Source organism: Ovis aries, chromosome 14 (assembly GCF_016772045.2).
Source record: "Ovis aries strain OAR_USU_Benz2616 breed Rambouillet chromosome 14, ARS-UI_Ramb_v3.0, whole genome shotgun sequence".
In the NCBI taxonomy this organism is placed as follows: domain Eukaryota; kingdom Metazoa; phylum Chordata; class Mammalia; order Artiodactyla; family Bovidae; genus Ovis; species Ovis aries.
Window position 1 is genome coordinate 32,276,447 of NC_056067.1, and position 26,602 is coordinate 32,303,048.

Consider the following 26,602-nt stretch of genomic DNA (forward strand, 5'->3'; position numbering starts at 1 on the left):
TGATTCACAAGGCCATCCTCTCTGGGGAACCTGAGTGTGTAATTTTTAATAAGGTCTCCAAGAAATGTAGATCATCTGCTCTCTTACTTTCCCCATCATGCCAGGAACACTGGCTCATAAAATGCAACTTAGCAAACACAGGATCTATCCAGAAAGGTCCTCCACTCACAGTCAGCGTCTCACAGTCAGCATCTCACCGTCTTCTGTTAGGCCTTTGATTTGTTTCCTTCCCTCAACCCTTAAGGATAGGAAATAGCCAGATGCATTGACTGGAGAGGTAGGTGGGTACAGAGGTGAACAGGTGATTAACAGGATAGGTATTTTGGAACAAGTTTGGAAAGACTAGAAGATATCAAGGAAGCTTCTTCATTCTGTATCCTTGAGAAACTACTACAGGGTCTACAAAATACGTTTTGATGAGTGAATGAATGATGGATGGAACAGTGCCTACCACTGAAGGACAAGAAGAATAAAGCAGCGCCCTTTCTTGAGCTGAATCCATGTCATAATGCAGTGATTACTTTATATTGAAATAAGGAAGGACCACTTTAACTAAAGCTTGCTTTTAAGGGAATATGTTCCAAATGAAAAAGGACTCCACTAGTCAGGAAAGACACTTTATTTGAGAGCTTCTAAGAGGGTTCTACAAACAATAGAGGCTTAGAGTGAAAAAGAAGATAAAAAGGAAAAAAAATGAAAAACAAGTATTTTAACTATTGAAAAAGTAAACAGCCTTTTAAAAAATTTAAACACAAAAATGTGAAAATGTAGTTGTCAAATCTAATCCAAATACATTCCTAGAAAAAAGGATCATCCACAGTGACGGGGTTACTTACAGCTGTATACTTGTTTAAGTGCTATTCATTTTCCTTTTGAATTATTTCTTCACTTCAAATTCAATTGGAGATCTGTGCAAACCTAGCAAAATATTCTTTGGAATACAAAAACTATATAAAAAATGAACAAAACTTGTCATTATGGAAGTATTGAGAGTGTGCAATCCTTCACTGAAATGAAAGATTCCAAAGTGACATCGTCCACAGAATTTATTCCATTGAAGTGTTCAGACAATTTGATTCAAACGCAAAGGAATATGGAAGTGAGCACTTCATCAAAACATTTCTCTTTGTATGCATTTTGACTGAGTCATAAAAATAGTCTGTTGCAGGATATCAAGAAATTGCTTGAAACAAACTCCCACAATAAAGTTTAAAAAAGAGAAGACAATCTAAAAATTATCTGCAATCCAAGAGAAAGCACGTGCCCTGTGTCTAGGGGAAAGAAAAAGCGCTTACAGCACAGAATGACCTGTGTGTTCTTCCCCCAAGTATTGCTATGTTTTGACCTTTGGCCCCACAGAGCAGGTGAAGCATCCTTCACAGAAGTCCCAACCCCTAGGCAGCAAGATGGGACCGCAGGAGACTGCTGGCATACCCACAAATGGCATTGACCTCAGAATCCCACCATGGTCCCTGCCCTCATTCTGAGCTTATGGCCCAAAGCATATTTTAGAACAAAGGTTCAGAAATGAATTGCTCTTTCTTTGATCAAACTTTGAAATGCCACATTGTTTCAAAAGGAGTTACAATTATAAACGGAAAAAGAAACAGTTTCAACTGTCAGAGTCATTATGATAGCCTGGCAAGATCAAAGTAAGGAAAAATAGAATAACACTGGAGGTCTGATCTGATAACTACATGTGGCAAATGTATATTTTTTACTCTTCACCCCCATCAATCCCCAAATGCTCGGTATGGGGCAATAACATCCACATTTTGAACTTTAGAGTTCTAATAGATTCATTCCCCCATGGATTCATTTCTCATAGCCATCAAATTACTGATATACAAGATAAGTGCATATTATATAACAAGTATTGCAAAATCATAGACTGACCTAGATCTTTAGCATCCTTCTTTGATAGAAGATGTGTATGAAGAAAAGCTAAGAAGCTAACACCAAGAATGTACAAAAAAGCTTTACACAATGTTACAGAATCTTGTCTGAAAAAAAAAATTTTGTAAAACATATCCAATTTTAAATAAACAATAAAATCAGCAGACTATAACAGATCATAAATAGGGTTATGAAAAGATCACAAATACCTTAAATTAGAATTATAAATGGGTAATTAGAAATACTTGTTTTCAATGTTAAGAATCGAACCCAGAATTAAAAAAGAATCTTTTTTATTTCAAAGGTTGCTTCTTATATTGAAGCTCATATTAAAGCAACAGTACAATGTTCATAAAATATAAGTGTGATGCCGTAACATTTCTTACATGTCAGAATACTGATATTCGTATGTATACTAAAATAAGAACTTTAAAATTGTACAAATAGATACATTAAAAATGACATAGAAATAGGGCGCCTCTCACTGAAACAAGACAGTTATATCTGGCACATATTAGTTTAAGATGAAAGTAGAAGCAAAAAGATTTACAAGAATCAGCAGTAACAAGATTGATGCTCAAGAGACATAATTGTACATTGTATTGTACATACATTGTATGGGTTTAAGCTGGCTGAATATTATATATTTCAAGTTTAAAAATGCACTACATATAGTGTCCATAGTTTAAGGCGAAATTACAGCTCAGAACTGTTGTCCTTTCTAATTTTGTGGAAGCATCTTTGACAAATTAAAAACAAAAAGAAGAAAAAAAAAGAGTTCAATGTTCATGACACATAAACAATTTCCCTTCATTGTGAGTTCACTGTTCAGACTTCCCCTTCTCTTAAATATTTTGTATGCCAAGTGGTTTTTCTCTAGCCAAGTTGATAAACAACTTCAATATTTGCCTTTTTGTGAGAAAAGGTACTTCACAGTATTTACCACTTTGATGTCCTTGCAGTTTTATTAAATGTATCCTCTCTGTAAAACTTTGCTTGTTTTAAATGAGCCTTTCCTTGATTTAAAAAAATACCTGTTTACATATCTTCTAGATTCCTCAGAACGCCAGACACAGTTCTTAAGGCCAAATTTGTATCGTTATTGTTAAGAGTCGTCATCAAAAGTGTCTTTGGAACCGTACAAGTCCGCTAGTTTCTTAAACCGAGGGCCCCAGTTCTGTAGGTAATCATAGTCCAAGTCTGAATCTGTGGTAGCCGACTCTAAGGAACTCAGGGACCCAGCCACAGAGCCCCTGCCTTCATAACCATAGATTTGGATGGAGTCATAAGGAGGGGCAGTCGGGTCATTATCCGCCTCCTGTATTCTCGTGTTGATGAAGTCATCCACATCCACACTGTTGGGAGCTGGCCGGAGCCCAGGTCTAGGCATGTACTGATACTCAGGTTTGATGTCTTTGCGAGGGATAAATCCATTGATACCATCAGGGTTCTGGAGGGTGGCGATATCAAAGGCTTCTGTGTCTTCTTCCCCACCGCCCTCGTCATCATAGGTGATGATATTCTCACGGACATCTTCTTCCTCGAAGACAATGAGTGGTTCTTTCTTTTGCCTTCTCAGGGTCACAAACAACACTACAATAACTACAGGGAAAGACAAAGAAAGGAAGCAAAGGTTAAGTCCAGTCTTCTGGGGTTCTTTTCTCAGGGGAACTCTGCTTACCTTAAAGCATGCTGTACACATGCTTCAGAACAGGGACCAGTCTATGAAATGAGTGCTTTACCTGGAATCCTCAAAGTTGTGCAAAAGCTGGCCTCCACCTGTCTCTTCCTCTGCAAAAACGCTGCCAGGAAAATATTATTATCCAAACAAACTGGCAAGTTGGAACTATTGTGAGCTTTTTACAAATCAATCTGATACTATTTGGAAGTCATTTTCCAAAGAATTAGGAAGATTCTAAATATGTCTGTCTGTCTGCAGCCTCTTAAATGTGGGTTATAGCTGTCTCTTTTTGCAAAGGAAGGCACTGCCTCTCCAAAGTTTACAAATGAGGACACGAGAGACTTGAGGTCCTGTTCTAAAAGAGGTTGCAAGAGCTCTGAGGTGAGGCCAGCACTGAACCCACTATACCTTTATAAGAAACTGTATCATAAGCATGGCTAGACTCTCTTCAGACCACCATATAGAAGAGAGGTAGCTTATAAAGACCAACAGACAAATGACAAATCTTCTGTATTTGTTTGAACAGAAAACAGTGTCAGCTGAAACTCCAGATGAAACCAGTTATTGTCTCTTCTCTGAGAGAGGGGATTCCACTAAACTCAGGCCATCTAGGTAAGTGAGCAGAGTTGCTTACCAAGAAAGCTCAGCCACGGCTTCATTCCTCTGGCAACCACACCCCCCTCCCCGGCCCCCGCCCCACTTCCCCAGAAGAGGCTTCTGCAGTCTTTCATTGGAACACACGGGCTTCCCTGGTGGCTCAGTGGTACAGAATCCACCTGCCAGTACAGGAGACAGGGGTCGGGAAGATCCCTTGGAAAAAGAAATGGCAACCCACTCCAGTATTCTTGCCTGGAAAACCCCATAGACAGAGGAGCCTGGCATGGGGTCCATAGGGTCATAAAAGAGTCAGACACCACTTAGAAAATGTGGTGACTGCAGCAACTGCAGAAAATGTTTGTGACTGAACTTGGCAAGTGACCTTAGAGCCCCTCTGGATCCACCATCACTGTGAGATGGAGGATGAGGGTGTGCATTTGCCTAGACTCTGAATGGCTTCCAGTGCTCATTAGGCAGTGTTCCCCTGTGCCTAGTTCCTAACAACACCTTCACCAGGATCACTCCTTTTCACTTTCTTTGCTTGGATAACTCTTAATCTTTCATCACAAAAATCCTTCCTGATATCCCATTCTGATACCAGACAGGACTACTGGTATCCATTCTATGAATCCACCTGGCCATCACCATGACACGTGTTACACTGTTCACACATCTGCCTCCCGACTCAATTATGAACTTCTCAGAACATTTATATTTTCTGCCCCCTCTGCTTGGACTATCCATCCTTCCCAGCCCCTTTCCTCAGATGGGACACTCAGCATCTGATAGGTGTGTCACATCCTCCAGGAAGATGTCTCTGACCTTCCCATTCCATGTCAGGAACTTTCTACTCTTGTGCCCCCAACTGCCTGTTATGTTCATATCCCAATCATGGCACTCACCATGTGCCTCTGTATCTGCTCATGCCTATTTTCCTCAATAGATGATGAACTTCTTGATCACTGAGATCTTGTACAATTCTCTTTACCCCTCCCGGCTGAACACAGGGCCTGGTATCCTGAAAATGCTCATTAACTATTTGTTGAATTCAACTCCTTGGCTCTTCCCTATGCATCGAGGATCCATTAATTCATTCAGTAGACAACTAGCCATCATGGAACAAGTATAAATTGATGTCTGACATACTTAGGTTTGAATCCTGACTTTTTTGTCATGCATGAGTTCTGAGACTTTGGGACTACTGATGCAATCTTCCTGAGGCTTTCCTGCTATTACAGAGTAAACTATAGATGGGACGACATGTAGAAGAGAGGCACCAAATTCATCGGGCAAGTGCAGGAAAAGCTTCTCCCAGGTCCCTCAGAGCTGAGGCATATACCCAGATATCACATATGACAACTGGCGGGGAGGGTGGCAGAGAGCCAAGATCCAGCTTCAGCCAGGCCAGTGTTCATCCAGTTCCTTGAGTCCTCCATAGACCGTCTTTGACATCACAATTACTCTTTCTACCTCTAACTCTTCTCATTCTTCTTGTAAGGCAAATGGTTGTTCATATACTATGTCTCTGCCTAAATTCCTCTCCTGAAAAATATTCTGATGTTCTACCCGGTCCCCTGTTGATGCCCCCAGATGTACTCTGCTAGCAGTCTGGTGATGCCAGCAATTTGCTCAATACAAAGTTCCCCTAACTCTGCTCTAATGCTTGCTAAGTCACCCGCTCCCCCACCACACCCTGAAATAGATGACCAGGCAGAGGCCACCTCTTTTTTTGTCCCAAGTTGCATCCACAGTATATAGCACATATAACTTGGGAAATACACGTGTGTCAAGGATGGGCCTCTGGATGAAAGGCCCTTCCCACGGGTGGCTGGGGAGATCCCTTACCCAGGAGAATGACGATGCAGGCGAGGATGGCGATCAGCGCCCCGGTGCTCAGGCCGGCGTTCAGGATGTAAGCTTCTGCGTTGCAAGACAGCAGCGCCCCGTTCACGTCACACCCACAGACTTTGATGGTGAGGGTGTTGGTGCTGCTCATGGGAGGGATCCCGCCGTCACTGATCACGATGGGCAGGAGGTACAAATCCTGCTTCTGCCGACTGAACCCTCCGCGCCGGGCATACACCCCCGCGGTATTATCTGTGGGAAGAGGGGAGACAAGGCTCGCTGGGAGAGCAAGGCCAGGGAGTCACAGCCTTCGCACTGCTCCGTTCAGCTTGGCTGATCTGAGTGTGCGCTTCTCACCACCAAGGCTAACAACCGAACCGCCCCACTTGTTCTTTAATCTAGACATCCACAGAAGCCGCTGCCACTTGGCATGACAAAGATCCCTGAGTTTTGTCCCATCTGGAAACAAAATTCAGAAACTGGCTCTTTTGTATTTCGTCAGGATGAATGCTTTCAGTGGCTGGGTAAGGACACCGTTTTCTGTTTGAGTGTTTGTCCTTTTCCTCAAATACAAGGACGTATGGGCTTCAACCACACTCTGTTAGTGAAGGATACAATCAAATAGATAAGCGACTGTGCACTTTCCCAACTTCATGACAAGCCTTTGGCCAGTTTTTGTTAGTTTTTTGAGAGATTTGTAATCCACTCTCAAATCTTGCCCAAACTGCAAACCCACTCATAAGTCCTAAAGGGAAATGTTGTCTTTAAAATAAAAATATTTTATAAACCTAGAAGCAGGTTTATAGTTTCTCCAAAATTCAAGCAACATCAGCCACCCAGATGAAAATATCATTCCTGCTTAAAACAATGATGTTTTCTCTGTTGCCTACCCAACGCAGCCCACGTCTACACAGTGGATCACCAGATGGTTCCCTGATCTAGATTAACCTTGCCTTCCAGGCTCACGCCTGCTGTCTCCCACGCACCCCAGTTCAGCCTGCTGTGCAGAACTTAATGATTGTTCCCCAGCACACCATATTCTTTGTACGCCTTGACTTTGACCCTTTGCTTTAAAATGCTCTCCGATCCACCCAAAGTTCCTTTAATCATGACAAGTGAGTTTCTCAAGCCTCAAAACTAAATCCAAAGTCACCTTTCTAGACCTCTTCCCCCATCTCCGTTGGGACCCAGCACACTGTACATTCCTATAAAAATCAGTCCCCAACTCTTCTGTCATTATTTGTTGGCATAAAACACTTGGTTCTCTCCTAGACTGTGGACTTCTGGAAAACAGGGGCTTTTATCTGCTTCATCTCAGTCCCTCCAGTGCTGGACACATAGCAGACATTCAACAAATATTTGTTGAACAAATGTTGTAACCATGTTTTGGGAAAGGTTTCACCCAAGTTCCAGATGTTGGTTTTCATGTATTTCTCAATCTTTTGTAACCTATTCCCAAATGCTTCCTCATCATGTTTTCTGCATATCTCTACCCGCCAAAAAGATTTTTTCTAGACCATATGCTCTGCGCTTGGAAAACATTGCTATTATAAAACAGTGGAAGTTTTGAATATGCTCCATCAAATTACACACACACACACACACACACACACACACACACACACACTCAATATGGCATGCCTCATTTTGTGAGGTAGAAATCAGTAATTTATAGCAAGATTATGACCAAGATGATGGCCCATTGCTTTGAATGAATTGATAGTACCATGAATTCGCTCTAGGAAAAATTATCCTAGAGTCTAAAAGCTGAATTCATATTTTTAGGTTAAAGAAAATGTAACATATTCTGTGTGTGATTAAAAAAAAATATCTATACCAGGTTCAGTCTCGTTTAGGACTGAACAGATATTCTGAGTATTGCAGGAGCTAAGGTGTGTGTGCTGGCTGGTTTTTGGCAGACTTATTAGTGACGGATCTTCTGCCCTTTGCTGCCAATCTTGCAATCAAAACAGGGCAGAACTGCCCGCCTTCATCTCTGTATGTTCTGAAGTTTGTCTGATTAGCATATATTGCTCTTATCACTGGAGAAAAATTACATGTACTATGAAAAATCATGAGTTTTTTAAAAAGCTGGTCAAATAGAAGGTACACTTAACATTCCATTTGCTGACTGTGCTTTCCTATTGTAGGCTATCCCACTGTTCTATGCTTAACAAACACAAAAATTGACATAGCTACATAAATTACTTCGAATGTTATTTTTCCCTCCTCATAATTTTATTTGAATTCAAGTAAGACTTTCACAAATTAAATGTTAAAATATTTACTGTATTTTAATGATCTGAAATATCACAAATGCCATGCCATCATGAATAAAAATAAATATGAAAAAAAATTATGAAGAAAAGAAATTAATTAAATTGCTAGGTCAAATATACCTCTCTGGTATGAATGACATCCCCAAGAGATGTCATCTATTGAGTCCCACCCTGTTACCCATGGTGCAGTTTGGTGGGAATGTGACCTGAGTGTTTTTTGTTTTTTGTTTTTAAACCTATGGAGGCCATGGCTTAAAAATCTACTCTTCAGTGTGCAATCCATGCAAAACTGTACCTCCAGATGACAGCAGGCTGGCTGATACATGAAGGTAATTGAAAATCAAACACTAGTGGAAAACATGTATCTGAGCAGGACACCCGCCTGTGAATTCAAGATGTTTCATATTCTGAACAGCTGAGTCCTCTCAGACACACTGAAACTATGAAATGAAAGCTCATCAAAGTACCCAGCTGACTGAACCATTTATTGTCTCTGAGTGATTCATCAGTAGAATCTCAAGAACTTTTAAAAAATGTTTCACATATGGATTTTAAGATTAGTTTGAGAGGTGGAAAATAAATGGACTGAAGGTCTGTTCCTGGGCATAGTCCAAACACATGCTTTAGAATGAGTCATTTGTCCTGCCAGAGCCTTACTTGTTCATCTTTAAAATGACACAAGTGGATAGCAAGCATGCCTCATGGGGTTGAGATTAGGACCAAATAATAAAAATCTTTGGTTGTCCTCTGGGCTGTGCTTCCAGGAAGCTCAGTAATCCTTCTACTGGAAAACTCAGCACCAGAATCCAGGTCCTCCAGAGCTCGTGAACTGGTGAGGGGTAGGCATAGTTAGAGGAGAAGCATGTCTAACCAGACTAGCTTGGCACTTAGGTGGCTGCTGTTGCTTGAATGCATACAATATCCCCCCTTTAGATCTAGACATCAGCACCAGTGGGAGGATGGTGCTGCAGGGAGGGCCATATCAGAGGAGACAGCACCGTGTCCTGTGATGGTCTTTCTTGCTGTCCACTCTGGCCACTGATCCTTTAGTAACAAAAAGAACCACTATAGGCAGGGACTCCATGAAAAACAACTCTAGAAAAACAAATAGAAAATGAAACAAACTGACAACAATAATAAAACCTCTGTGGGAAATCATTTTTGTATCCTAGGTTTGGCTACAAATTCTCTCATTATTTTAATTAGCCAGCTACTCTATATCCATCTTTGGGAGGGTCCCCTCAATTTGGACATACACATTTCTGAGATGTATGGGTGACACAAGAAAAAAAAAATAAGAGCTTCTGTAAGACATATTTTCAGGGAAATGTCAAATTGATTCCATGGTTAATAAGATGAGGCAGAAAATGACAAATGTTCTATCGATTTTTGAGTTTTCATCAAGAGATTTCTCAAATCCTTCTCCTTTGTTGTTGTTGTCGTTAAGTCACTAAGTCGTGTCCAACCCTTTGCCACCCCATGGACTGCAGGCTCCTCTATCCTGCTCTGTCTCCTGGAGTTTCCATATTCGTGTCCATTGAGTCAGTGATGCTATCTAAACATCCCCTCCTCTGCCACCCTCTTCTTTTGCCTTCAGTCTTTTCTGATGAGTCAGCTCTTCACATCAGGTGGCCAAAGTATTCTCCTTTATAAAGCTTCCAAAGAGCAAATCTCAGTATTTGGGGTCAAACAGATCTGGTTTTGAATCATGACTCTTCTACATATTAATTGCCTGACATTTAGACATATTAGGTAAATGTCTTGAGTTGCTATATTCTCATCCAGGAAATTAATAGTTTTTAGGGTTAAATTTGATTCCATTCGTAAAGGCACTTAGTACAGTGCCAGGCTGTTGCAGATGACCAGTAAATATCAATTCTTTTCTGGAAGTTCTCCTCTTTGTACAGTAGACTAATGAGGAAGAGAAACATACTAGCAAAGAGAGGAAAGTGAATTCTTAGAAATGTCATTGCAGCCTTGAATGCAATTGCCTACAGAGAAGGGCGCATCCTTCAGAGGTAGGAAGATAGTTCATGCTCTTCAGTTCTGGGTAAAGTATTTCCCATGGTAAGAACATGCTTTACAATCACCTTGGTGTTTCATCCTGACACCTTATATTCTCCTCCCTGTCCACAAACACAGAAGCCTTTCCTTCCACTCCCCAGCCCCGCCCACTTAGGCAAAAACTTGCAAACAAGGTCATTAATTACTAGTATATGTCTTGTACAAACTGTAGTATTTCTATTAATGGTAAATAAATTCAGGTTTCAAATTTTTATGTCTACAACCTAGACTCCTAACTGGATGCTATTTTTATCTGCATACTTTGTGATTACATTAACAAAATGTAAAAGTTCTTCATAACAATGGTCTCCATGGTACCAGTTTGGAGATGCAAACGTAAGGGCCATGATGATGATATCACCCAAGGGAGGGATATATACAAAGGATATTAAAAGGGAAAATTATGATAGGGAAGCAGCCTTTGTTACATCAGCTGCACTGGGTGGCTATCTTATATTAGCCAGAGACACTCTTCCTTACTACTTCTTTTCCTTTGTCGCTCTCCTCTCCAAAGCTAAAGATGCCCCCTACTGATCAACTTGATCAGAGATATTAATACTTTAGCCTATGAAGACAGACACTGTCTGCGTCCTACTGGAGCCCATCTCTTGAGACTGTAAAAGATCTAGGCCAAGCCTTGCTCTTATTTAATTCACTTCTGACCTAAATCTACCTAATTTACCCTTTCTGCTCCAATCTTAGCAACAAACTAAATCCATCCACCCCATTAAAAGCTTCCACACATTTGAAGACAGTTATGCAGTCCCTGGTAGAATAATCATTATGTGATTATGTTCCTCTGGGTCTTTTCTACTTTCCTTATATATGTGGTAATAGCTCTATCAGGATAATGAAAAAAATATAGATATATAAAGTGTGTCCCAAAAGTATTTAGTGAAGTTTCAAACTTTTAAAATTTCAGAAAGACACATGTTACAGAATTATTGTACAAAAGACATCATTGAAAAGTCTAGTTATTTAGATTTTTTGGTACTCATTTACATTTGTGATTTTTGAAAAAATAATTTTAATTTTTGATGGCAATATTTGTGACACCTTGAATCTGAGGGAGGGACTGAAATAATAGAAATTTCAAATAATGTTTTTAAAGTTTGTAGCATTAACTTTCTAAGATGACTAATGCTTAAAGGTAAACTCAATAGCTTCAGTATATATTTTTTATTGTCTTTCTAAACACCGTATGAGCCACTTATCTACCTGTAGTCATTGCTCATATTGAATATTTCACAGTCTATGACAACTGTTTGAATGTGTGTCTTCTCCAATGGACAGTAACATCATTGAAGGCAAGAACCTTGCTTATTCATCTTTGTTTGGTCAGCAGTGTTTTGTGAGCTAGAAAAACAAACAGTTGAAGGAGGTTTCTTTCATTACATTCAGCATCCATCTGGCTTTTCCACACAGTCAGATTTTACTGACTTAATAGTTTGCCATCAATTTCCAGACTGCCTATCTTCTCCCACTTTGTACTTTTGAACCCAACTTGATCATCGCTGCCTCTATCTATATTATATATTTTGTTCCTGGAAAATATCATCTCTTTATCTCACTATTTTTTCTTATTATTTTGGGTGAGTCAGATTTAATTCAGTAACATTTATTGAGCTGCTAATATGTGCAAACCTTATTCTTTGTTACTTCCACCTACTTAACACCAAAGAAATTTTAAACTATGAGCTGAAAGTATAATTACCTTTATTTTATATGAAAAGAAATTCAGAAACAAAGAGGGAAGCAACTGGCCAGAGTAACATGGAAAATACAAACAGAACTAGGATTCAAACTCCTCTAGGTTTCACTGTATTTTTACCAGTACACAGCAAACCCTAGAATTCTGATATTATTGCATGCCACATTTGTTCCTTTTTTAAAAATACCAGATTTCTCCAACATGGTTAGTTAATTATATGGACCCCCATCACAGCCTATAGCTAAATCCTCACAGACTCAAGTCCCAGATGGAAGAGCTGCTCTTAGAACCCTAAGAATTTTATGTCAGAGAGTCCTATGAAGGATTTAGGGCACTTATTCAACATGTCTCTTCCCATAGCATTTCCATAAACACACACACCTTCAAAAACAAATCAGTATCCAGACGTAAAAAAAAAATCTATTATTTTTTAATTTTGGAATGATGGAAATGCTACAGTGAGGTAAATTCTATGAGACCAGCCTTAAAATATTAATGCAGAAAATTGTTTGATCCAAGACTCAGATGGCTATAACGTTTCCCCTGTAAGTGAAGGCCTACGTCCTACAGAGGAAGGGGGATTATAATCTTTTAATTATATCTCTGATACTGAGATTCAAAATTCAAAACACAACAAATAACATGGGAACAATTGCCTATGTGCGTGTGTATATGCACATAGATTTGATGCTTTTGAACTGTGGTGTTGGAGAAAACTCTTGAGAGTCCCTTGGACAGCAAGGAGATCAAACCAGTCAATCCTAAAGGAAATCAGTCCTGAATATTCATTGGAAGGACAGATGCTGAAGCTGAAGCTCCAATGTTTTGGCCACCTGATGCAAAGAGCTGACTCATTTGAAAAGACCCTGATACAGGGAAAGATTGAAGACAGGAAGAGAAAGGGATGACAGAGGATGAGATGGTTGGATGGCATCACTGACTTGATGGACACGAGTTTGAGCAAGGAGTTGGTGATGGACAGGGAAGCTTGGTGTGCTGCAGTCCATGGAGTCACAAAGAGTTGGCTATGACTGAACTGAACTGAATTGATGTGTATAGGAGGCATCTAAGTGTGCACTCTTTGTTGGTATCAACAGACTTTTCAGGTTGTAGTTTATCACATTCCTTAGAATCAACTCTCCTTCCACTTTTGTTAGAGGATACTTTTCTCTTGGTGATAGGGAGGGAGAAAGGAATGTATTTCCTGGTTTTAGAAAAGGAAAACTACCAAGGAATTCAGTGGGAGATGAACATTTAGGGTCTTTTAGTGAGTTGAGAAATCCCAAGGGTTAAGTCAGTGACCAGAGCGAACCTTGAAAGAATAATCTATCTAATTCACCAAAGAAACCTATTTATCCTTCTGTTAGGTTGAGGAGGGGGTGGGTTTCCAGATAAATTGTGTTCTGTGTTGGACAAACCACAGCAATGAATTTCAGGCAGAAAAGGAACATAATTATTTATACAGTGAAAATGGCAGGGCATTAAAAGCCATCTGCCATTTTGATCTGCCAACAGAGAATCTTCCATATTGAAGCAATTAAGGGGTGAAAAGTCCCACAGAAATCTGTTTGATTATCTTTAAATTATAAAAGTGAAAAGCTAGAAGCATATTTGGATGCTTTTTGGTGCTGCTCATCAGAAAAAGAATTGTCATTAGTTTAGACCAAAAAAAAAAAAAAAAAGAAGAAGAAAGAAAGATGTTTGCCAATTGGTCTAATCAGGATGAATCTGTCTTGGCTATCTTTCCTTACCAAGCCAAACCTGCTTTCCATACAAACATTTTTTGTTCTATTTTTAAAAATATTTTTTATTGAAGATAATTCCTTTACAGGAATTTGCTCTTTTTTTGTCAAACCAACATGAATCACCCATAGGTATACATATATACCCTCCGTTTTGAAGCTCCCTCCCATCTCCCTCCCCATCCCACCCCTCTAGGTTGATGCAGAGCTCCTGTTTGAGTTTCCTGAGCCATGCAGCAAATTCCTATTGGCTATTTTACATATGGTAATGTAAGTTTCCATGTTACTCTTTCCATACATCTCACCCTCTCCTCCCCTCTCCCCATGTCCATAAGTCTATTCTCTATGTCTGTTTCTCCACTGTTGCCCTGTAAATAAATTCTTCAGTACCATTTTTCTAGATTCCGTATATATATGTGTGTTAGAATATGGTATTTATCTTTCTCTTTCTGACTCACTTCACTCTGTATAATAGGTCCTAGGTTCATCCACCTCATTAGAACTGACTCAAATGCATTCCTTTTTATGGCTGAGTAATATTCCATTGTGTATATATACCACAAATTCTTTATCCATTCATCTGTTGATGGACATCTAGGTTACTTCCATGTTCTAACTATTGTAAATAGTGCTGCAATGAACAATGGGATACATGTGTCTCTTTCAATTTTCGTTTCCTCAAGTTACATGCCTAGGAGTGGGATTGCTGGGTCATATGGTGGTTTTACTCCTAGTTGTTCTATTTTTTTTAATTTGATTTTTTTAACAGTTCAAACTTAACTCTGAGTGTATCATGTATTAGAACTCATTTGATTTGCAACTTGGTGCATATTAGATAATATACTTACAAATTTAATACATTTGAAACCATCTCTTCCTGGATCCAGACCTTAGATGTCCAATATAACTTTGTGCAATAATATATGATGCAAGGATAAATGGATAGAAGGGGTGGGTGGTCTGGTACTGACTCCTTCAGAACTTTCCAACATAGAAAGAAGGGTTGTCTTTTTTAGCCTGAAGCTTATCTCATAACATAATCATTTTTCCACAATAATAACTAACCCCCCAAATGACTAAAGCACATTACATGTCTTTCTAACTACTTTTTCCACTTTAATTCATGCATTTGGTCAACCCACTTTTTTCAAGTTTTGGGATACCAGAGCTCGTATTCTAATGGGAGACAGACAGAGAAACATATGCTTAGAATGCAGAGTGATTAAAAAAACACTAGAGGTTAGTGCAGTGTTCCTGGAGCACAGAGGAGGTAGCATCCAGGGATGGGCTGGGATGCCCAGCAAAGCTTCACCTAAGAGACTTCATTTACAATGCGACTTGAAAGAGGAGGTATAATAGGCAGGGATGGGGGTACATTTTCCACAGAACAAAAGCATGGGCATGTGAGAACACAGCATATTTGGGAAAATAAAGATGGTTTGAAGTTTCTGGAGCATGGTTTATGGTAACAAGAGAAAGGAGATGATAGACCCCAAGTTTATGGGAAGTAGGTCATATCATTTCTTGATCACTAGGCTATAAACTTTCAGTTAAAGCCATAGGAAATGGAGAGCCATAGGAGAATTTTAAAAAGAACTATCAGTGGGGGCAAGTTAAGTCGGGGCAAGGCTAGAGTCAGACAGCCTGTTTGGAGGCTGCCGTGATAGTTTCAGCTCCTCTGCAGGTAGGTCATGAACAGACACTCTCAAAATCACCTGTGCTTTCACAAAACAGCTAACTTCGCTGCATGTGCTTTTAGGAGTTTCCTGATATATGAGACTATATCTCACTCGCTGCTACAGCCAACATTTAATCTTTAACCCTTGCTCTTTCCTCCACATTTTATCATTATGTGGAATAGAGGTTTGGAAATTAGAAATATGAAGTTCAAAATCAGGATATTTCAATTTAATACATCAATTAGGTCAGTGGTCAAAATCATACTATCTTATTATTAGTATCCAAAAATTGTGTTAAAAACTGAACATCTGTTTTTTAAAATAAAATTAAAATGGAAAGGAAACTTCCTAAAATACAGACACACACAACATAAATCTTAATTTTAATCTAACAATCAATGTTATGCTTAATGATAAAACTCTAGAAATAATATCCTCATTAAATTAACAAGTAAAGGCATTATTATTGTTATTATTTAACACATAAAGCACAAATATATGCAGTTTGTCAAAAAAAAGCCCAATTTATTTTTTTAAAAGATGAAGCAAATTATCATTATTTAATTTTTATGTAGTTGTTTCCATAGAAAACCTAGGAAAATAGCTGAGAAGTTATATCAATAACTTTTCAGTGTACAATAATAAATGAACTAAGTAAAATAGCCATAGTTTATACTAAAAATTGTCACTTAGAAAATATACATAATTAAAAAATCTAGGCCAGCATCCAAAATATAAAGTAGCTAGTCATTATCTTAATAAGAAATATGAAGAACAAAAATGAAGAAAACTATAAAATATCCCTTATGGTAATTAAAAAGAGAACAGATTCAGTGGAAACTCAGAACATGCTTCTGGATAGGAAGAATATTTTAAAATTCTTAGTTTTAAAATTAATCTGTAAATTTAAGGTAAACACAATAAAATTCACGAAGATACTTATCAAGCACCTAAAAAAGTTCTAAATTATATCTGGAGGAACAAAGAAACCAAAATCTAAGAAAGAGTAATAAAAGGAAAACAATGTGGACAAAATACCTGTCAGATTTTAACATAATATGTGTGAAGCCATTAATGAAAAATGTGATGCTCTGATGAGAGTAACTAGAATAGGAAACGTTGATAGTCCATAAAATCTAGTAGTATGTAATGCAGGTGAAAATAATGATGGTGTTACAAAGAAACTAGAAATGACTATTTCTTAAATAATATTTTAAAAATGGCCAAAAAAGGGAGCCTGTGTATTTATCTCATATGGTTAAAAGGCTGGAATGGGAAACGTGATATATAAGAGAGAAGCAAAGTGAATATTGATGTCAATTTTTCATGAGGAAAATCTTGCTAAGAATAATATTACACAGAAAAACTGAAAGGTCATGTACACACTGTTATATTTAAAATGGATAGCCAACAAAAACCTATTGTGTAGGACATGGAACTCTGCTCAATGTTATGTGCCAGCATGGCTGAATCTCTTCATCATTAACCTGAAGCTGTCACAATATTGTCAACTGGCTATACCCCAGTACAAAATGTTTTTGGTCTTAAAGAAAAAATTAAAATGAAAAAATAAAACCTTTACTTTAAAAAAACACAGCATAAACAGGACTGAAAGGACATTGAAACAGTGGGGAGATTATGCAGTAGTATGATAAGACATGCTATTCAAGGTTATGCTCAAAATTCTCTATGCAGAGCTTCAGCAGTACGTGAACCAAGAACTTCCAGATGTACAAGCTGGGTTTAGAAAAGGCAAAGGAACCAGAGATTCAATTGCCAATATTCCTTGGATCATAGAGAAAGCAAGGGAATTCCAGAAAAAACATCTACTTCTGTTTCATTGACTATGTGAAAGTCTTTGACTGTGTGGATCACAACAAACTGTGGAAAATTACTAAAGAGATGGGAATATCAGACCACCTTACCTTCCTCCTCTGAAACCTGTATGCAGGTCAGGAAGTGATGGTTAGAACTGGACATGGAACAACAGATTGGTTCAAAATTGGAAAAGGAGTGAGACGAGGCTGTATATTGTCACCCTGCTCACTTAATTTATATGAAGAGTACATCATGTGAAATGCCAGGCTGGGTCAAGCACAAGCTAGAATCAACATTGCTGGGAGAAATATCAACAACCTCAGATGATAACCACTCTAATGCCAGAAAGTGAAGAGGAACTAAAGAGCCTCTTGATGAGGGTGAAAGAAGAGAGTGAAAAAGCTGGCACAGCATCTGATCCCAACACTTCATGGCAAACAGAAGTGGAAAAAGTGGAAACAGTGACAGGTTTTCTTTTCTTGGGCTCCAAAATCACTGTGGAGGATGACTGCAGTCATGAAATTAAAAGATGCTTGCTCCTTGCAAGGAAAGCTATGACAAATGACAAACCCTAGAGAGCATATTATAAAGCCAAGACTTCACTTTGACAGAGGGGGAGATGGTTGGATGGCAATTCAATGGACGTGAGTTTGAGCTAACTCCAGGAGATGGTGAAAGACACGGAGGCCTGGCGTGCTGCAGTCCATGGGGTCACAAAGAGTCGGACAGGACTGAGCAATTGAACAACAAAAGTGTGTGAAAAGAACGTGCTTACCCAACAATAGTCAACTGATATCATATACCCTTATAATGAGGTCAGGAGGTTATTTAGGAAAAAAATGTTGATGTAAGTATAATGATGCTAAAAAATGCACATCATGTATTATTATGCAGGGAAAAAAGGGAACATCATTTTATAGTTGCTTTTTTTAAAGATCAAAATATATGCCAAGAAAACAGCTAGAAGGCTATAAAAATTAGCAGTGATTATTTTTAGATTGTATATTACCAAGTTATTTTATTATTTCTAAGTTTATTTCTGCTTGTTTGTATTTTCTAATTTTCCTGCAAGGAATATGTATTAATTATGCAGTAGAATAAAATTATAAAATTTGTCCTCCACAAATAAATTTTACTATAATTTCCATGGCTGATTAAAATTACAGTTTGTCCTTTTCTCTTCATACTTTCCCTGGAATCCTAGATTGATGAATCAAATTTTAGATCTTTTTCTCTTCAAAATACTGATAGTTGATTATGGGGTAAACAAAGATTTTTTAAACAATAATTCCAAAATCAGAAATTAGAAGAGACACACGCTCTATATTCATAAATACAGTGTTACCACACCTGACGGAACTCAGTAAACACACAAGCATTCTAGGCCAATTTATTTATTGGCATGGTGAGCTTAGGCAAGTCTCTGAATCTTCTGACTTTTCATATTCCTTCCTCATCTAGGAAATGGGGACAAAAATATCCAAAATGCCTACTTTCTGGGGCTGTTTAGGAATTAAGTGCAACAATGGCGACTAGAAAGCTTTATAGACCAATGAAGAGCTACATACACGAGAGGTGCTATTCCCAGCATTTTTTTTTCTTTGTGCTTTTCATATTCATTACATGTTCCTCATGATTTTAAAAGGTGCCATAAGTCTAGTATTTTCAAACTAAATGCATCTCAAAGCCTGGGTGGATCAGCTCTTCATCTCCTCAAACAGCACCACTCTTGATATTAACAGCCAAAGATGGACTCAGATGTCCAAGAGTTAGCAGTGCTCTACTTCCCGGCTCCCTGCTGAGTTGTCTTTGAAGCTCCCGTGCTGTAGAACGGAGTAAGATAAAATATGAAATAGAAGGCTTGTGTGTGTTAAGATGGCTTCCCCTCTTATATTTTTAAAGAGGCCGAATGCTTCCATAGAGTTTAGGCAAACACAATCCTGATTATTTACATGGCATAATGGAAGTAAACACTCAAGGAGAGAGAAAGCTGATGCTTTTACTCAGCATGCTATAAACCATTATCTCATGTTTTCTATGGAAAACAGTCTCAGCCGGGAAATTTGGTAACTCAGTAGGCTATTAATAGGACGTGGAATGTGATTACTCTTTTTGGATTACTTCAATATGTAATTACTTTTAGGAGCTGGTAGAAAGAAACTCTATTAAATGATAATTATAGGACTGTATTTGCTTTAAGGTTTTGAAATAGCTCTAAACATGGGAGTTTTCATTAACTGTTTGCCATAGTTAATAAAGGCATTTTTCTTAAAAAGTAGCAATTCCGTGCAAAAGTGGTGGCTCCACATAGAATTAGTTTCTTATAGGAAAGGGCAGGGGAAACAGATCATGCGGTAGGGTGGCTTCTCCATGGTAATATAATCTCCCTGAAAATATAGATGGCATCCCCAAAGTACTGTGACAAAGTGAACTATGTATAACTCCCTGGAGAACAATAGGTCTCAGTATAATGCTTTCAGAGGTTAACAGCAACTAAATATTACAGAAGACATAAAATGAAGACAAGGCAGGTGATGGAGGTGAAGTTGGCACAATAAGAAAAGCCTAGAAACACCAGCTGTTCCAGGAGGTGTCCAGTGATAAATAGGGATGTTGCCAGGAATACATCCAGGAGTGAGACCTCAGATGTAAACTGGGGATTATATGAATACACAGATATAAGGATCATAATGAAATGCTCAGATCAGCCCAAGAAGTAATAATAAAGTATGTTAGACCATATCCCTTCAAATCCAAGGAGCATGGGAAACACTTGTCTGCTTTAATAATTTACCCAGGAGGGCACAGGGGTTCAGGCTGTCACCTCTAGCCTTCTGAATGTCCAGGTTTAAAATCTAGGTCTCTCTCCCACATGGCTGACTTACTTAATGGCCTGTCCCTCATTTTCCTCATCTTCAAAATGGGAATGATAATAATTCTTACTGTTGAGAAAACTTAATAGAGTGCAGGAAGGATCTTGGCCTGGTGTTTAGAACATAGTTTGTTGTGGTGGTTGTTTAGTCACTAAGTCATGTTCGACTCTTTGCAACCCCATGGACTATAGCCCACCAGGCCCCTTTGTCCATGGGATTTCCCAGGCAAGAACACTGCAGTGCGTTGCCATCTCCCCATCCAGAGGATCTTCTCGACCCAGGGAACGAGCCTACATTTCCTGCATTACAGACAGACTCTTTATCACTGAGTCACTGGGGAAGTCCCTAGAACATACTAACTGGTATTTATAATATTGATAACACTGATAACAGTGATGGGGAAAGTAATAATAATTAGTTTAAGAAGCTATAAGTCTGATCTCAGTCACCAAGAAATCAATATATAACCTCCCACATAGTTAGCATGTATCTAATGAAAACGTGTGAAGAAGGACCACCCGTCCTGCTTTGTTTATTCCTATATTGAATCACGGCATTTGTCTTCCTGTTTACAAACTTGCATTGTCACAGGCTTATAGGAGCAGGTGCAGACGAAAATAGTCTGGAGAGGAGTCAAGAAACTTATTTTTTGATCTTGGCTCTGCTGCCAGCTTTGTCTAGGGACTGAACTGTTTGGGCCTACACAACAACAATGAAAGACAACTACTGCAAACAATTTGCAAGTCTAGAATCTCCTTGACTAATGAAATAAGAAGTAGAAATCACATCAAATTTTGCCATGTTTACAGCAAAAAGACTAATGCCCTTCAGGCAATAATTCTACAGCCACCTTTAGGTATCAAGCTCTGTACCCAACCATACTACAATAAAACTGTGCTGGAAAGGGAAAGACAGCTGAAAGATTACATTGCCTTACAAAGTTGAAAGAATCTCTTTTAATGCTTTTCTTGATATCAATATTCATAAAGCCATACTGTCCCCAAAGAGTTTATCAACCTCTTAAAAAAAATAAATGAAGTTGTTTGCATATTGACCCTGTAAGCGTCCCCGCTTGGTTTCCCCAGCACTTCATGAATATCAAAGCCAACAACAACAACAAAAAGTAAAATAAAAATAGACTCACTTATTCCTATGCACCAAATGAGCCCATGTCTCAAAATATAGGTGGCATTATTATTTCTTGTTTGTTCTTCAACAGAAAGGCATTATTAAGATTGGGGGGAAATACTTGTGCTCTGCAATATAAAAGCCATTTGTTTTCCATTTCTACTTCTCTGAACGCACAGGAACCTTGGTACGAACCTCTGTTGTCTCTGACTGTGAAATTTGGATTGTGAATGATTTCAGGGGGTAGACTGAAGATAAATCTTGGTCCATTGGCTGTGTCATCCTTGTCATCTGCACTAATTGTAACAATTGGCTGAAAGAGAAAGGTGGCCCATAAATAAATCATGCTAACATTGACACATCATTTATTCAAAAATTCCTGGCTGGCTAAGAAGCCTGATTTTAATTAGAGAACTTAGCTCCTGAGCTAAACCAGGGCTCTGAAGCCTTCTTGGGCAGTTGGGAAGTTTCTCCAAGGGATGCTCTTGAAAGCAAACTGGTTCTAAATGATTGCTTCTAGCCAGGGCAGGGCAGCATTACCTGGTTGGAATGTGGCTTGGTCTGGTCACTCTCACAGATGAAACCTTCATAAGGGGCAGCAAACTTGGGAGCATTGTCATTAACGTCAAGGACCCTAATGGCCACAGGGACTTTGGCTTCCTGATGCCGGTTGTCTGAAAGGAGAGAATTCAGATGGTAAACATGTGCAAGGGAAGAATCCATGTTGGTCCAAGGTTACTCCCGGGAAAGAGTGAGCTCCAGCTTCACTCAGGCCCTGCAGGCAAATGCACTGTGGGCACAAAACCCGAAGCATGCCAAGTCCAGTGTGGGGGTCATGTCCTAGAATAAAGGCTAACATTAGACCAGTAAGAAATAAACCACTTTTCCCTTTCTGCTGAGGTTTAATTCCAAATGCTTATAGTGTAGCCTGGCTCCCCAGAGTGTGGTCCACAATAGCAGCTCTCAAAGGAGGGTTCCAGGACAGCATCAAACGATTTGGGAATTTGTTAGAAATGAAAATTCTCAAACCAAACCCAAGACCTGAGTTACAGCTCTGAGGGAGGGGTCGAGAAATGTTTGCTACAACAAGCCCTTCATGACAATCCACTGCGTGATCAAGTTTGAGAATCTCTGGTCCTCAACTCTTTGCGACCCCATGGATTGTAGCCACTGGGCTCCTTGTTCATGGAATTCTCAGGAAAGAATACTGGAGTGGGTTGCCATTCCCTTTTCCAGGGAATCTTCCCAACCCAGCGATCGATCCTGGGTCTCCTGTACTGCAGATTCTTTGCAATCTAAGCCATCAGGGAAGCCCTTATAGGTAAACAAAAACCCATAAATCTTGGCTCTAACGATTCTGCTGCTCTGGGTTTAAACAAAACTGAGGATAAAGTGGGGAATCTTTCGGTGGTCATGAAGAGTCTCAAGCTGCTACAGGCTATCAGCTCATGTGCCAAGCCTGTACCCAATTCTGCCAAAGAAAATGAAAACAACTCTATTTGCTTATATGTCTTTCTAGATAGATGACCAAAAATAAATTTTAAAGATTGAAAAATATGTTTAAGACTGAAAAAAAAAAAGCTTGTTCTATCTCAACTATCTGTTATTTTCCAGAATATAGAGAGTCTGAAGGAATAATATTTGGCAAAGTAGAATCAAAACCCTTAGGATAATACTTACGGATTTCTGCTGCAAAAACTGATATGTTGAGCCAGGCAGTTTCTTCTCTATCCAAAGGTTTCGTAGTTTTAATAAAACCATCCTCTGGATTAATAGTGAAAAACCTGTCCAGGTCAGTATGACGATCGATTGAATACCTAAGCAGAATGCAAATGAGGCAATTAGACTGAGACATTCTAAGCAGCTTAATATTGGAATATTTTCTCCATGCTATATTTAAAGCAACTTTTTCAATGACTTGCTTGAGCTAGATTTTCTTTTTAATCAAATTTACTTTTCAAACTCTGTACATGAATCTTTTATAGAAATCATTTTGCCACATTGGAATTCTTTATTCAGGACAATGAATGAAAGAGCTGTTTAGCATATTTGATTGAGAAACAGAATAACATGCTGCATATTTGATTGAGAAATGGAATAACAGGCTGCAGATTTCTTCATATTTACTACAATCATCCACCATCTGAATATTTATGAACCTGCATTTGGGAAGCGGGCTTACCTTGCTTCCAAACTACTCAAATAGTCACAAGTGTATGGAACTTTTGCCAGATTTTTGCATACAAAATATTAAATACTGTTAAGTTTACCTAAAGTTATCATCAAAGATCATTCACAGTCTAGAAAAAAAATCAGTTTTATCCATACTCAAAGGAAAGTGATATCTACAGTTTGAGTAAATTTATTCAATGTATTTGGTTTTAGCAGTTCTCAGGTAGCTTGGTTCTGAATTCCATTGTGAAGTATGTAAAGCAGGTTTGGCCATTCATTTGTAGAGCATCCTCACCCCCTCCTAAGCCTAACACCATAGTTGGAAGGTTTCAGCTACTCCTGTCCACTAGAAAATTTGCTTTAAAAAAAAAAAAGAGACGGAGTAATTTCTAGAATATTACATGGAAAGGTGAGGTAGAGTATGGGTCAAGAGGAATGGTCTTTACTGAGGTGTAGCAAGGTAAAATAACTTTCCCAGGATGATGTGCTAGAGACACGGCTCTAATAAGTGTTGACAATTATCCATTGACTTCCATGAGGGTGTGGATCCAGGATCCCTGAGGATACCAAAACCCATGGATGCTCAAGTCTCTTATATAAAATGGTGTAATATTTGCGTATAACCAACACATATCCTCCTGTACACTTTAAATTATCTCTAGATTACTAAAATAGTTAATATAATGTAAATGCTATGTAAATAGTTGCTGCTGCTGCTGCTGCTAAGTCACTTCAGTCGTGTCTGACTCTGTATGACCCCATAGATGGCAGCCCACCAGGCTCCCCCGTCCCTGGGATTCTCCAGGCAAGAACATTGGAGTGGGTTGCCATTTCCTTCTCCAATGCATGAAAGTGAAAAGTGAAAGGAAAGTCGCTCAGTCGTGTCCAACTCTTCGCAACCCCATGGACCGCAGCCTACCAGGCTCCTCTGTCCATGGGATTTTCCAGGCAAGAGTACTGGAGTGGGGTGCCATCGCCTTCTCCAGTAAATAGTTGCTGGTGTTCCACAAATTCAAGTTACGCTTTTTGGAACCTTCTGGACTTTTTCCCTCAAAATAGTTTGGATCTGCAGTTGGTTTAATCCATCAATATGGAACCCATCAATACAGAGTCCATGGCTAAAGATGGCCAGCTGTACATATGTCTAAAGGCATTCACTGAGAGCCATACAACCAAATAATATTACCAAAAAGAGATAGCAAAGACCCTGGGTATCACAGAGTTTAATCTCTTCAATTTATAAATGATGGGATTTGCAAATGATCTGTCTCCTGGTTTCTGGGGAGCCAATATTAGAACCTGGATCTTCCGGTTCTAGATCACATTATTTCCAAGAAGGAGGAAATAAGTATGGAGCAGCACTTCATAAAATATAAAACATGAGCTCATCCATGATACCATTGACTTCACAGCTCCCTATGGGAACAGAATGATGAGTCCCCTTCACCAGTGATAAAATGGAAGATAAACTATCACACACCTCATAAATGTCAGTAGAGGTTCAGTGATCGAGCTGACTGAACCCTAAGCAGAGCTCTATGTGAAAAAAAAGAGAAAAAAATAATATAGTTTTCCTGACACCAGAGAGTTTACTATCTACTTGACATGATAAGACAGGCTCATGGGAAGAAAGATAATTAACAAAGTGTTGTTCTATACAAGTGGAGCACATGGATTTTGGTTTTGTAAAGTCCTAGGTACAAGTTCATGTCCCACTGTATATACATCCAGAGATACTGGAGAAGCCACTTAAGTTCTTTAAATCTGAGCTTACTTATCATTTAAACTAGAATATTAATAATACCCAACTTCAAGGTCTTCTGTAAGAATGACATGAAATAATAGACGTTGAAGATGTATAACCTAGTGCCCCACATATAGTAAACAGGAAAACAAATAGAGCTGCTATGATTTTTGCTGTGGTCACCACTATTACACACTGGATAGATCAAGGAAGCTCTCAGATGTCAGTCTATGGAGTATGACTTTCATCCAGTGAAAAAATCATGAAGGGCTTTCGATCAGAGGAAAAACAGACTGAATCAGAGCATCAGGATGATGAATACGATAGGGTGGGCAAGGTGGTCTGAGCTAGTGAGGGTGGGGGAAGGAGCAGTGGAAACTTAAGGAGTTGATGTAGTTTTTAAGGAATATGAGGTGATAGAGAGTTAGGTGTAGGCGTGACAGAGGGAATGAAAGAGCCTGTGATAAAGACAGAGCCAGTAGGATTCAGTTGATATCTGGAGATCTGTGGGAAGCTGGGAGAGTCCTAGAGAATTTTTAGCATGGGTGTCACAGAGAGGGAGGCATTGGAAATACAAGAACAAAGTCAACTTAGCAGGAAGGAGAGACTGAAATCCTACTAGGGCTATGCTGCCAGGCCAGGAGAGGGGAGATTCAAGTCTACCATAGGTTTCACAAAGTCAGGAGTAGAGCCGATCTTCTTCTTCTTCTTCTTCTTCTTTTTTTTTTTAGTTTTTTATTTTTTAAATTTTAAAATCTTTAATTCTTACATGCGTTCCCAAACATGAACCCCCCCTCCCACCTCCCTCCCCATAACATCTCTCTGGGTCATCCCCATGCACCAGCCCCAAGCATGCTGCATCCTGCGTGAGACATAGACTGGCGATTCAATTCTTACATGATAGTATACATGTTAGAATGCCATTCTCCCAAATCATCCCATCCTCTCCCTCTCCCTCTGAGTCCAAAAGTATGTCACAAGAAGCATAGGCTCAAAAATATCTTTCTAATGAATGAGCAAGGGAAGGAAAAAGGAAGTGGGTAAAAATGCACAGCAGATAGCAGACAAAGTACAGAAATGAGAGTCAGGGAGAAAGATCAGTCTAGAGACAGAAAATCTGGAGCATTAACTCAATTTAAACATCAGAATGGAATGAAACTGTAAATAAGTGGACACAGGGAGAAAGACAATCTGAGGTCAAAGGTTGAGTCTCAGGGAGTCCCCGGTGCCCGGGCTGGGATGGAAAACTAGCAAAGACACCATCTATGTCTGAGGCATGAAGAGGTTACTGGCAATGAAGCTAAGAGGAAAGAATATTTCAGGAAGGCAATGGTAAAGAAAGGATCTCTAATGCTACAGAGTCTGAGAAGAAA

General features: G+C 39.0%; 1 protein-coding gene across 1 annotated transcript in view; it reads right to left on the bottom strand.

The window, feature by feature from the left end:
* Positions 1–604: 604 nt before the first annotated feature.
* Positions 605–26,602, bottom strand: part of CDH11 (cadherin 11) — a 153,842-nt gene continuing 127,844 nt past the window's right edge. Inside the window, exons 9-13 of the mRNA XM_015100462.4 lie at positions 22,994–23,130; positions 21,854–21,987; positions 21,509–21,626; positions 6,020–6,271; positions 605–3,498 (exon numbers count right to left, since the gene is read on the bottom strand). Of these exons, the coding sequence (XP_014955948.1) occupies positions 3,002–3,498; positions 6,020–6,271; positions 21,509–21,626; positions 21,854–21,987; positions 22,994–23,130 (1,138 nt within the window). The 3' untranslated portion in view covers positions 605–3,001. The remainder of the gene's footprint in view (positions 3,499–6,019; positions 6,272–21,508; positions 21,627–21,853; positions 21,988–22,993; positions 23,131–26,602) is intronic.